The sequence below is a fragment of the Eptesicus fuscus genome, chromosome 11 (genome assembly GCF_027574615.1).
Source record: "Eptesicus fuscus isolate TK198812 chromosome 11, DD_ASM_mEF_20220401, whole genome shotgun sequence".
NCBI lineage: Eukaryota > Metazoa > Chordata > Mammalia > Chiroptera > Vespertilionidae > Eptesicus > Eptesicus fuscus.
Genome location: NC_072483.1, coordinates 34,360,231 through 34,374,467, shown reverse-complemented (window position 1 = coordinate 34,374,467; position 14,237 = coordinate 34,360,231). Strand labels below are relative to the sequence as shown.

The 14,237-nt window shown below is 37.3% G+C and overlaps 1 protein-coding gene across 4 annotated transcripts in view; it reads right to left on the bottom strand.

Moving 5' to 3' along the window:
- The window catches only part of GALNT13 (polypeptide N-acetylgalactosaminyltransferase 13), a 407,064-nt gene that overhangs the window by 144,051 nt on the left and 248,776 nt on the right, over positions 1-14,237 (bottom strand). For all 4 annotated transcript variants that reach the window (XM_054723085.1, XM_054723084.1, XM_054723082.1 and 1 more), the window contains one exon: positions 3,077-3,257. In XM_054723085.1, coding sequence (XP_054579060.1) covers positions 3,077-3,257 — 181 coding nt within the window. The remainder of the gene's footprint in view (positions 1-3,076; positions 3,258-14,237) is intronic.

Genomic DNA, 14,237 nt, shown 5'->3' with positions numbered 1-14,237 from the left:
GTGTCCAGTTGTCCGGTCCTCCATTCAACCAATCAAAGCATAATATGCTAATGATATGCTAAGGCCACTCAATCACTCGCTATGACGTGCACTGACCACCAGGGGGCAGACACTCTGACTGGTAGGTTAGCTTGCTGCTGGGGTCCTGCTGATCAGGACTGAGTGAGACAGGCCGGACACACCCTGGAACCTTCCCGTAGTCCCTCCCCGGATGGCCCACCTCCCACGTCCCTCCCTGGCCCCTATCATGCACCGGTGGGGTCCCTCAGTCTGGCCTGCACCCTCTTGCAATCTAATACCCCTCGTGAGATGTTGGAAAGCTGGTTTTGGCCTGATCCCACAGGCCGAGCTGTGGGACGCTACTCGTGCACGAACTCATGCGCCTGGCCTTTGGTGACTATGATAATAAAGCATATAATTCTCAGTATGAATGTGAGTGTATGTATACCTCTAATCTCCCCCATACCATCTTTCCTCTTTATAAACTTACCTGTTACCCAATGAGATAAAAAATAGAAACCCAACAATTCTGGACAATAGCAAAGAAATCTGAGATTTTATTTTAAGAGTAACAGAAGCCATCGGTAATGACGAGAATAGTTATCCACTCCAAATGGCTAGACACCATTCATATGACAGACTCCTGGCTGCTTCAATACAACCCACTTTATCTGTTTTTGGATGATTTGAAACCTGCCCAGGGCTAGAATTGTTTTTAAGCATCCAACTCCAGTTTCCAGCTTACTACTCTTCCTTTTCCACTGAGAAGCAATTTAATGTTTCATGTTTTTTATTTTCTCTCTGCTCACACTACAGCGGCAGGTTCCATGCTCGGGAATGCTGTGACTGAGACATACATAAGCATAAATGCCTCTTAGGAAACTCCAGCATACTTCCAGCACATTCCCCAAATGCCCTTTCTCTGCTTTCCAAGGTAACTTTCTGGATTTAAATGAGCCCTTTTTATAAGAACAATAACTTTCCTAGTGGTATTTATTGTAATGTAAAAACTACACGTTCCAGACTATACAGTCCCTATCAAGTAACAAGGTGCCATTAGTTCCAGACAGCAAGCTTTATTTTTCACCCTTTAAACTCTAAAGCTTGTCATTTTATTAGTTTCAGAAATGGTTCCACTGTTTATCTGCCTTTTTTGCTCAATGGGAAATTATACAAAAGAGTTACACATCACTTTTACAAAAAAATATTCATCAAGAGTGAATATAATACATATATTTACAATTATTTCAATTACTTATATTCCTAAATGTAAGGAATATATAATCACACATTACATATTTCTTCATTCCATCGCTCCTTTCTTCATTTTGAACTTACATATTTCTACAAGTAATGATTTATATTCAAAAAGGATCATCGAAAAAAAATGAAAAGGTTGTATAAATGCCACTGCCTTGCTGTGAATTTTACATGCTCTTGCTGAACTCAAGTTTGTGAACATCTGGAATGGCTTTCCACTGTAAAGGGAAATACATTTAAGCATGAAATAGTATATCTGGCAATAGCTGCTTGACAAAGAAGAGGCCTTGAAAATGTGTGAAAAAAAGTCCTCCTAATCACACATTTACACATGCATTCCTCATTTTTCTTTTCTATAGAGTAATGCTCGATCTTAATAGGAAAGTTCACCCTGCTCATTCCCTTCACATCTATAAGAGTTTCACAGCCTCATATAAACTTTCAGAAATCAGAGTCTGTCAACTAGGAATAAAACAAGCTTGTCAAAGTCATGTAATCTATAATCTATAATCATAAAAGCATAATATACTAATTACACCAGAAAGCTGAACAACCTTCCGGGCGAAGCTGGGGCTGCAAGGGCCAAGCCCCTTGCACGAATTTCGTGCATCGGGCCTCTAGTTGATTATAATGTAGAAAAGAGGATGTGGGCATGGATTTTTGTTATTTTTATGGTTTTCATAATAATGACATTGATGGCCATAGGGCCTACATAGAAACTATCAAAACAGAACATTAAAGTTTACTTTATCATTGTATTTGAGAATTCCTGTTATATTAATTTATGCTTTGGTGTCTCTGAGATCTGGAAGGCAACCCTGTGTCATTTTCTTATTTGTATCTTCTCATGCTTCATTTTTTTTTTTCCTTAAAAAATAAGTAACATCTCAGAGTAAATTTTTTTAAAAATTAAGTAACATGATGGCTGGAGACATTCTAGAAAATTATAAAGAATAAAATTGGTTACAATCACACAATCCTGCAATGGGATTTTCTCACAAGGCTTTCTTTCCTTTTGTAATGACTTTCAATTTTTTTTCAATTTTTAATAGTTTACTAAAATTAATGTATGTTTTATGTGGAAAATTAATAATGTTTTATAATAAAATTTTAGAAAATATAGAGAAATAAAAGGAAAAGAATAAAATTACTCATGTCACCACCCAGTGATAGCCCAAATTTACTTCCATTTCCGTATCTATTTTTCTCTGTAATAAAGTAGGATAACATTTTATTGCCCCTATTAAGCTTTCTCACATACCTATTGATGAGTAACTTACTGTTATTAAAAAGTATTTAAAAATAAAAAATAATATGTGCATAATTTTCTATCTTGTTTCTGTAGGACATTTAACCTTTTGCTAGTCAGCTATTTAAGAAAATAAGGCAGTAGAAAACATCTCCACTTAAACATTATCAAAATTTCTTACCAACTCAATCAGTTTTATATGTGAAACAAGAAAATAAAGGCTTCCTTTTCTTGAAAATAAATTATTTTCTTATATTGACCTGATACATGTTAATTAAATTTAGAGCTCTCTGTGTACTGTTTGCTTCATTTTTCTAATATAATGCATATGCCAAGAAAGAAACAAAGAAAAAAGGATACTTAGGCATATGAGATCAATATAGTGTTTCTCATTTTAGGTGAAAATTAACTTCATAGTACAACTTTCTCAAACACGACTTTCTGCAACATTATGGTGATGACATTTTATTTAAACAGGTAGAATAGCAACAATAATGAAACACATATTCAACATCCTTAAAATTATATTTTCCCCTGCAGAGAATGAAAATTGTCAGAATTGTTTACCTGGGGATATGATGTAGAAGAAATCTTTAAATTCATCCATCCACACTTCTGCCAGTCTCCTGTTGTTCTTGTTGATGACATGACCAGTGCCACCAGGAAAAGTGTATGGAGTTGCCTTCCGAAAAACATGACCCACATGAGAGCAAGTCACAATCTCCAATGAGCCTCCACATTGCCAAATCTGGGGAAAATAGCAATTGTCGTAGAATAGTCATTGCAGATAATGCAGTAATATTGTCTGAGAAACAGCTGAGGCTAAGGCAAAATCGTCAGATCTTATATGGTTCAAGCAAACATTGGATGAACACAATGTAGAACTAATACATTAAGGTTTGGCAAAGGATTCTAGTTTGAAATTACTTAATATATTTAAATACTGTAGCATTACAATAATAGAAATAAGACAATTATTTTTATGTGTCTTTATTAGACTACCTAATTTTTAGTTTCTAGTAGTTAACCTAATTGCTGTTTAACAGATAGTATTTGGTATCCAAAATTTGCAGTGAATGAATTAATTTGTACATGTTAGATGCATGTGCAATAACTAAATTTGATTTGAAGGAAAATCAGTCTATTATTCTGCATCCATCTGGAATTTTAAATGACCATTAATTCCCAGTTGTCCATATCTCCTGTCTTTGGATATGTTATTAGTCTTATTAAAATGCGCTAAGATTCCTTTATATAGCCTCAACATTTGTGCATCCTTCAAAGCCCATCTCCAAGAACACTTCTGTTTAGTATTTAATATTAGAGTCCTGATGCATGAAAATTCATGCACTGGAGGGGGGCGTCCCTCAGCCCCCTCTCACAGTCCAGGAGCCCTCAGGGCAGGAGGCGACCCGGCAATCAGGGGAAGGCGATGCCCCATCACACATCTGCTGCTGCCACTGCTGGCAGCACAAGCCTCGGCCGGCCCTGGTTACCTGAGCCTTGGGCGGCCCTGGGAGGCTGGGCAGCTGACATCTGAGGCTTGCCTGTGCCTTGGGCTGGCTCTGGGCAGCTGGGGGGCTGAGGGGACAGGGGGACTCCTGAAGCAGGTGCCCCAACGAAGCTGAGGGGACTGGGCACTGCAATCTTGTGGCTGTGGGTGCCGCCATCTTTGAGGGCGTGACAGTCAATTAGCATATTCCCTCCTTATTGGCTGTGGGTGCCACCATCTTTTAGATGGCATGAGGATCAATTAGCATATTCCCTCTTTATTAGATAGGATGTGTGTTTTATATTTTAAACATGCTTTTATGAAGAAATAATTGCACTGTAGTGTAAGCAGTGGTTTACTCCACTATCACTCCTTTCAAATTATGAATACTTGGAATACATATGGGATGTATTTCTTGTTATCCTAGATTTACTGTGAAATTGAGGCTATGCATTAAGTAAAGTACCCATAAACATTTATTTCTATACAATTACATTGTATAATCATAAGTTATACTTACTATGTGTGTTTAATATAGACAGATATTATATGTATATTATATAGATATGTAGTATATAGATATGATTTATATATACATATATTATACACTCAGATATTTATTTCATACATATATTACATATGTAATATAGTTTTTATCCCAATAAATAAGGTCATAGTGATTGCTATATGTAATTGAAAGGACCTGGTTTAACACTGTAACTAACATTCTTATTTCAAGGAGAGTTGCTTATCTTTAAAGAAAACATTTCTCCAATTAGTCCCTCAAGTAATATTCATCTTAGAAGAGGGCTGCTGTTGGGCTTAGGCAGTGGTATGAGATATTCATTTTTACCAGAAAATGAAAGATGCTAAATAACAAGTTATATTCATCAACTATGTTTTGTGTGTTACATATAGCAGCTATCCTTTCTCATTTTCTAACAGTCTAAAGAGTATAATGCTAACAGAAAAGATGTTACAATCCAACACTGAAATGATGAAGCAATATAAAAGAGAATGGAAGTTACCATTCCCCTCAAAAGACAGGATAGGTCATTCTTAATTAATCAAAGTATTTAACTAATTGGTAACTTTCTCATCTTTCTAGCATGGAAGCTATAAACCTTCTTGTAATTACATACATCTTTACATTCTCCCCTAGTATTGAAATGGAGGAAGTTGACTCTTCTCCCATCAGAGACAAATTTGTACTTGTCAGTCTAGATCACATCCCTTAAATCTGTCCTAAAGACTTCACTGGTTTGGTCCTCCCCTTAATCTTCTCCTGAAACACCAATCATTCCCCTCATTACTACATTATATCTGTCTTCACTTAGTATCCCCTAAAATGTCCTATCTCTCAAGTAGGTTAAAAATATATAAACAAATTTTTAAAATCACTAAATACAACAAAACTCCATTCCTCTGTTCAAATTTCCATTCAACATTTTTCTGTTTCCTGTCACTGTAAATTAACATGAGATTTGTATTGAAATAGGTTGTTTCTGATCCTTCATTTTTCTCTTTTCTTGTTGTTTTTTTTGTTAATCTTCACCTGAGGATATTTTTTCCATTGTTTTCAGAGAGAGTGGAAAGGAGGGAAGGAGGAGGAGAGAAACAAAGGAGAGACAGAGAGAAACATTGATGTGAGAGATATTGATTGGTTGCCTCCTACATACGCTCCAACCAGCCTGGGGATCTAACTGCAACCCAGGTACATGGCCTTGACTTGGAATTGGACCTGAGACCCTTCAATGCCCAGGTCAATGCTCTAACCACTGAGGAACACAGGCCAGGGCATCCCTTCCTCCATTCTTATCCATTCTTTTATTCATTGTGAAATGCTTCCTATTTCTGTAGCTACCCCAAAAGTGTCATGGTGAAAATCACGAATTTTCCCCTTGATGAACACATAGTGGACTCCTTCTTAGATTATCTGACTTCTGGTCTTACTATCATATGGCTGGTGGCCACAAATAGCAAGTGGAACCACAATGAGACAGTAATTGGCAGCTATTATAAAACATGATATCAGTTAGGACCTGTCATTCTCTAGCCCTCCTATTTGATCCTATACCTTGGGGGACTGGCATCCCAGAAAACCCTTCCAAGCACTTCTATCAGCATGGGCCCCAGGAGAGAAGAGAATGTGAGATATGTATTGCTTTTGAAACCAAAGCTTTAAATTACTAGTATTTTTAATAACTTAAAGTGACCAGAAAGCTACAGAATCTGTTCCAAATGACATTGGGATTAGAAAGAAATGTTCTTCAGAGCATGAAACAATGACTGGAGAAAAAAGTAAAACTATTTTAAGTTTGTACCCCATTAAACTCAGACTATACAGTAAGTCCTATTGTATATAAATTAGTGATTGGCAACTGTCCTTAGGGTTCCCAATTTGCCTTTTTGCAAATATAGATTGTCACTGGTTGTGTAAGCGAGGATACTTTATTTGCATTGTGCCATTTCTTCGCCCTATCCTTGTTTGTAGATTTATAGATTCTATTGCTAAACACGTGCACACAAAAACAGAATGATATCTAGTTTAAAATCTTTTAAAAGCAGGTTCCAATGGTTTCACTTCTTTCCTTCTTAATAGAAAATGGTGAGGATATATGAAAGTGCTGATTTTGGGTAATCCTCCTAACTTGCAATGAGATTTTGTGTGTGCAAGTATTGGCATAATGCAATAATGGTTGTTGATTTACAAGACAGAGGAAAAAGCTGTCACTGATTTTGAGTCTCACAGATGGAGCCAGTTCTTAAACACATTTAGGAGAGATAATAGAGGTAGAGGTAACTGTTCCATAGCTCAGCGAATATTGGCCTGTGTTTTGCTTTTGAGCCATAGTCGACTGACTCCTGGAACAAAGTGAGTACTTTTCCCTTTGCCATCTGTGCGCACAGAATGTGGGGATAAACATTCATATGGCATTTCCTAGGTAGAGTCTCTCCCCCAAATTTACATGAACATGAAAATATCAAGGTAGGAATACATAACATTATGCATTAATTAGAGTGATATGGTCATGATAATACCCAGTTAATATAAAAACAAAACATTTAGTTGATCAAATATTGACCAGTTAGTTACCATGTACTTGGTAGATACAGTTCCCAGAAAAAAATATAGTTCAATATTAAAGTGAAAAGAATTCAAAATGAGTGGAGTCCCCTGTGCTTATCAGGATAATTTCCCTCAGTGTATCTTCAATAAATGTTTGGGAAGGATGGAAGAAATGAAGGAAAGGAGAAAAGGAGGAAGAGAGAGTATGACACAGTCATTAAGAATTTGGGTTTGGAAATAAGCAAATAGAAATGTTCTAGTGACTGTCACTTAGTATCTATGTATACTAGTACTTGTGAAAATTATTTAAGTCTTAATTTCCCCATTGGAAAATAGGGATAATAATAACCACTTCCTAAGATCCCAATGAGATTCTGTGTATCAAGCACTGTGCCTGACACTTCATATAGGAAGAACTAAATTGTTATCTGTATATTAACTTAACTATCATTGTTGTTGTTCAGGGAAACAAACTTCTACAGATTATCAGCTTATTCTTGCTTCTTAGAAATATTTTATTTAAGCCTTTTTTGGAATTACAATAACAATGTCTAGGAGATTAGGTAAATTAAGGAGTTTTAAAAAATAGCCAATTCGTCTCCAATTAGAATACTACATTTTGTTCTCTAAAATTATTTTACAGTGTCTGAACAAAGAGTATACACTGAATAAAACACGATGTCTCATCCACATGAACACATGATGCCCAAATTAGCACACGAACAAATGATGTCCAAATTATTTTGCATCATCGAGCATATCTGATTGTTATTTTCTAGGCTTCCAACAAATTAATATTTGTACATCATATCTCTCTCAAGTACATTTGATCATGTACAAAATACAAACTGTCCTTTTATCCACAGAGGACTGAAGGTAGTTAGCTACTTGTCCTTGTTCCCAGATATTTTTTATGAGAGTCTTTTGATGATGGAGAAAGTTATTAATCAAAATGTAAAATGCCTATTGCTCATTTGATTATCTTCCTGATTTTCTTCTCCTAGTTAGAAGACAATTAACTAACATGCATTATTCTTTTCATGTTTTTTGGCATCTGCACCAGTGACATTTTAATTAAGGTTCATAAACTTCATAAGCTTCAATTTTGAAATCTCAGTTCAAGTGCTACTATTGTTTCTAATTTTACAGCTGTTGTGCCAAATTCATGCAGCTGCTTGTTTTTATACTAATCTTTACCCCCTCACCCCCTCCCACACATATACTACCTCTGGCAGAAAGTCTTTAAAATAGCCTAAATAAAAACAGCAATATACCATGGAGGCACATACCATGATGATTATGAGTGTGTAGGCTCTAGTTCCTGAGACCATATCCTAGCTCTGCCACTTAGTAGGGTGAACACATCTTTCTGTGCTTCAGGTTTCAGGTAATAATGTGAGACTAGAAGAACCTACCTCACAGCGTTGTTAATGAGGATGAAGGCAACCTGATGCACATAAAGATACTTAACCTTTATGTGAAGAATGGATCAGAATGGCGCTAATAGGAGAGATTTATTAAGGAGTTATTGCATTAATCTATTCTAGGAGAGAGATGATAATGACTTCAACCAGAGTGATGACAAAGGAAATAGAGAGTATAGAGGAATATAATAACTTGACACAGTTTGGGGAATTAAAACTAAGAATTAATGTATGTGCTTTCCCTTTCTATGATGTTTTCCCTATTAGGCCCAACTCACATACATTTCTTCTGGCAAGCGGCTCCTAACTATATGCTACCTTTCATTGATCTCAGTATTTCCTGACTTGTAGCTTTTATACTTGCCTCTAGACCACCTCACCCCATGTAGCTTAGTTCTATACAGGTTTTCATCTTGTGAAATGTTCATGTGTGTATTAATTCACACATTAGTCTTATCTCTCTAACCACATTATTATCCCTTCAAGAAGAAGCATCACCTGTTTCACATTATGAAACTGAATTTCATCATCACATGAAATTTAAATTCACTTTATGCAATTGGTACAATTTACATATAATGAAAAATATCAGAACTTACACATACCATTAAATCACTGCTTTCAAAGTAATACATAGTGATTGAGCTAGTCAATTAATACAGCAAAATCTGGAAAAATCACAAAGTGTACACAAAAGATGTCTCATAAAATGCAATTAGGAACAAAAGACATGCTTCTTAGTTCTGACAAAGGCAAAACTAAAACAAGATACTGATGAGTTAATTTTCAAAACACTTCTTTCTATAGTCAATGTTTCTTTCAAATAATCCCTGTCGGCACTTCAATTCTCCACTTTGTTTATACATACTCAAGTACACTGATGACAAATTCTTTAATTCTAACAATTGAAACAAAATCTAAATGAGTCTGCATTGAGATCCTGAAGGCACTATGATCCTTAACAGGTTGACACAAACACAAAAGGCATGGAATTCATTATTTAAAAGGGTCAGGTATAAGGGCTTCTGTAGGCATCTCTATTCATTCTTGACATGAAGCTTGCTAGTTACTCCTCATAATTGTTTTGATTAGGGAGAGGATTCTTTATATTGTTTGTTTGACTCTTGGCCTAGTTTTCATTTCAGAGTTTAATTGGGGACATTTATGTGATCTTGAAGAGGTCTCTAGAGCTGGAGTGATATTCTGATATCACCCTAACATTTCAAGATGAATTCCTACATCAAGCTGCTGTGACCTTCCAGCGCTCACCTGAGTTGTCAGAGATCATGGATTCAACATAGTGGTTAGGCATTTATATGTTTTATGAAATGATCTCCCTGATAATCCTAGTACCCACCTGACATCATACATAGTTATTACAATATTATTGACTAGGGCCCGATGCACGAAATTCATGCAGGGGGAATCGGGTGTGGGGGGTGCTCAGTCCGGCCTGCACCCTCTCATAATCCAGGACCCCTTGGGGGATGTCCAACTGCCGGTTTAGGCCCAATCCGGCAGTCGGACATACCTCTCACAATCCGAGACCCCTCGCTCCTAATCACCTGCCTGCTCGCTCCTTATCACTTGGCTCGCCACTCCTTAGAACTGCCTTGGAGGTGGGAGAGGCTCCCGCCACCACCACTGCACTCACCAGCCGTGATCCCGGCTTCTCACTGAGCAGCACTCCAGCTGTGGGAGTGCACTGACCAATGGGGGGCAGCTCCTGCATTGAGTGTCTGTCCCCTGGTGATCAGTGGGCATCATAGTGACCAGTCGTTCTGGTCAATCTGCCATAATGGTTGCTGGGCTTTTATTATATAGATGATATTCCCTTCACTTTTTTCACCCAGTCCCCCAACCCTCTCCCATTTGGCAACCATTAGTTTGTTCTCTGTATCTACATGTCAATTTCTGTTTTGTTTGTTTGTTTTATTCTTTCAATTGCACAATAAGTAAAAACATACGATATTTGCCTTTCTCTGTCTGACTTATATCATTTACCATAATTCCCTATAGCAGTGATGGGCAACCTTTTGAGCTTGGTGTGTCAAACTTCGCCAAAAAACTGAGCATAACTCGGGTAGTGTGTCACTTTGAGGACAAAACATTATTTCTCAAATGTTTCATCCTCAGGAGCAGCAAATGTTTCATCCTCAGCATGCGGCCACCTCAGCAGCCGCGTGTCATCAGAAACGGCTACGCATGTCAGTGCTGACACGCGTGTCATAGGTTCGCCATCACTGCCCTATAGGTTCATCCATGTGTCACAGACAGTAAGATTTCACTCTTTTTTATGGCTGAGTAATATTTCATTATATGTATTTATCACATCTTCTTAAACAAACAATCTGATTAAAAAAATGAGCCAAGGATCTAAGTAGACATTCTCCAAAGAGGACATACAGATGGCCAATAGACACATGGAAAGATAATGTCACTAATCATCAGAAAAATGCAAATTAAAAAACACAATGAAGTGTCACCTCACACCTGTCAGAACGGTTGTCAACAATAAATCAACAAACAAAGCATTGGTGACGCTGTGGAGAAAAGGAAACCCTCATGCTCTGTTGGTGGGAGTGCAAATTGAAGCAGCCATGATAAAAAACATTATGGAGGTTCCTTAAAAAATTAAAAACTAGAACTGCTTTATGACCCAGTATTACACTTCTGGGTATTTATCCAAAGAAATCCCAAATTCTAAATCAGAAAGATATATGCATCCAAAAATTCAATTAACATTTTCCTACTTGGGGGAAGCTGACTTTATGTTAATTATATTAGAAATACATGGTACAAATAGCATTCTCCTAATAAGAGAAATTACAAGAGATGACATTGTAAAAATTATTATAAGGCAATCAATGGGTTTCCTCCCTACCAGATTTGGGTTTTACCCTATTTTAGAAAGGCCACAAATGTTACCAAAAACAATTTTAAAAAAAGGAAAACCACAAAGAACTTTTGTCCACAAGATAGTTTTTCAAGAAATAGCCATATACTAGAGTAATTTGAATATTTTATTTTCACATTGTCATTAAATGTAGACAATTCTGAGTTGCATTTATATCATTTCATTTATCACATTAATTTGCTCCTAAAATAACCAGTTATCAAGTACTTTCCTTTACAAAGTACTATTCATCTTAACTTAGAAATGATCTCCTGAAAGCCCCAAATTAAAAATGAACCCTTTTATACCTACTCATTTTTTTTAAGGACTTAACACATTAATCCTGAAATAATTTCCTTTAAGTGATGTCTCCAAACTTAGTGTACTTTCTCTTTTGTCAAAGAATTGGCAAGTGATTCTTCAGGTTGGGGAGTGAGGGGAGTACGAGGAAGAGAGAGAAGAAGAAAAAATAGAGCAGAAACAAAGAAAGATGTGTTTTACTGGGTATGGCTTGAAGTGGAGGAATTATTTGGAAGTGCAACCCAGACAGTATGTGTATGAACCAGAGAGTATCAGAGGTATAGTGAGATGGTTGTGGCCACAGATGGAGTCTTTGTTGTTGTTGTTGTTGTTGTTGTTGTTGTTCTTCTTCTTCTTCTTCTTCTTCTTCTTCTTCTTCTTCTTCTTCTTTTTTTTTTAGAGAGAGAGTGGAAAGGAGAGTGGAAGGGGGCAGAAAGAGAGAGGGGAGAGACAGTCAGAGACAGAGACAGAGATGTGAGCGAGACACATCCATTGGTAGCCTCCTGCACAAGCTCCGAGAGGGATCAGGGATTGAACCTACAATGCAGGACTGGGAATTGAGCCCTCCACCTTTCCGTGTGTGGGCAGAAGCTCTAACCACGGAGAGGCACCAGCCAGGGCACAGATGGAGTGTTTTTTGTTTGTTTTTATTGTTGAAAGTATTACATATGTGCCCCTTTGTTTTCCCCCATTGACCCCTTTTAGCCTGGCCCTGCCCCCCACCCAGGCCTTCACTATTCTATTGTCTGTGTCCATGGGCTATGCATACTAGCACAAGTTCTTTCCTCTGAGATTCCACAGTCTGTTCCATGCTTCTATGTCTCTGGAGCTATTTTGTTCATTAGATTCCACATAGGAGTGAGATCATGTGATACTTGTCTTTTTAACTTCACCTCCCACTGTTTTCAAATACAAATACCCATCCCAGCTGTTAAAATACATAGTGGAGATGCCTCCAACATACACATGCCAACATGTACATTCCACCTTCACTTTTAGCCTCTCATCAACTTTCTTCACCTTGGAGATTTCTAATCTTCAGACTTACCATATGTTATGTCCACTTTATTTCTCAGCTTCGGGAAAATTGTCACCTGTCATTATCCCACATTTTACTAGGACTGATGCTACTGTAGAAAGTTTCAACTACCCCTTTAGATTTCAGAGCAACAGAGTCCTATTTGCATTATGGCAAATCTCCCATCTTCTGATTAAATGACATGGATGAATATAGCAGACACAAAATGAACAAGCTGTCTACCGGATATTGAAAATCTTACGTAATATAAGGTGGTTCTGCTTAAGAAAATTAGTGTCTAGCTTTTCATATTTACAAAAAGGTATTGCTTTTTTATTAGCATAGATTGTCTCAAGCAGATAATTTATAAAAAGGGAACCCAAGGAATAACATGTGAGACAGTCACACTTTTTCATGATTCAATAATCAATAATCTTAAAGTGTAATAAATACTGGAGGTTCTGGAAGTATTTTCAGGGGTTTTAAGGGGAATATTAACTAAGACGAAAGTAGAAGTTTTAAAATCTGTGCTTTTCTCATTGTACAGTTAATCCTACAGATAAACCTCAACTGTGAGAGAATTGTATATAGATACAATGATTGACAAATGGATTGAAAGGGTCTATGACTTATTAAATGATATCTAGGTTGACTTCTGGGTATTTATCCAAAGAAATCCAAAACACTAATTCAAAAAGATATATGCATCCAAATTTTCAATCAACATTTTCCTACTCAGGGAAGCTGACTTTATTTTAGTTGTATTAGAAGTACATGGTACAAATACCATTCTCTGAACAAGAGAAAGTATGAGAGATGACATTGTAAAACTTATTATGAGGCAATCAATGTGTATTTTCCCCCCCATCAGATTTGGAGTTACCCTATTTTATAAAGGTCACAAATGTTACCAAAAACAATTTTTTTAAAAAAGGAAAACCACAAAGAACTTTTTTTCCACAAGTAAAAATATAATATTTTACGTCTTACATTGGCTTCCTCCACTGTCCGATGATCTGTCTGCCTGTGAGATATCAGCAGTGTCTGCTGCTTCTGGCCACAGAGCAGCTCCTGACAGTTGCAGGATGCTGCCCTGGAATTCATGCCAGAACAGTCCCCTTTGAAAGTCAGTAGACCACCTGTCCCCAGCTGCAGTGTGTGACAACATCTCCTGTTCTCTCATGGATGCCAGAGATGCTTAAAAGAACTTGGATCGGCCCGGATGGCATGGCTCAGGGGTTGAATGTTGACCTATGGACCAGGAGGTCCTGGTTCCATTCCCAGTCTGGGCACACGCCCGGTTGCAGGCTCAATCCCCAGTGTGGAGCATGCAGGAGGCAGCCAATCAATGATTGATGTTTCTCTCTCTCTCTCTCCCTTTCTCTTCCTCTCTGAAATCAATAAAAATATGTTTTAAAAACAGAATTTGGATCGGGTAGGGGAAGAAACCTGGTACTTCAGAAAGCTATCCTTCAGTTACTCTGTTTGTCCCTTTGTAAACTGTCCACCTCACCTGACTGCAGCTATA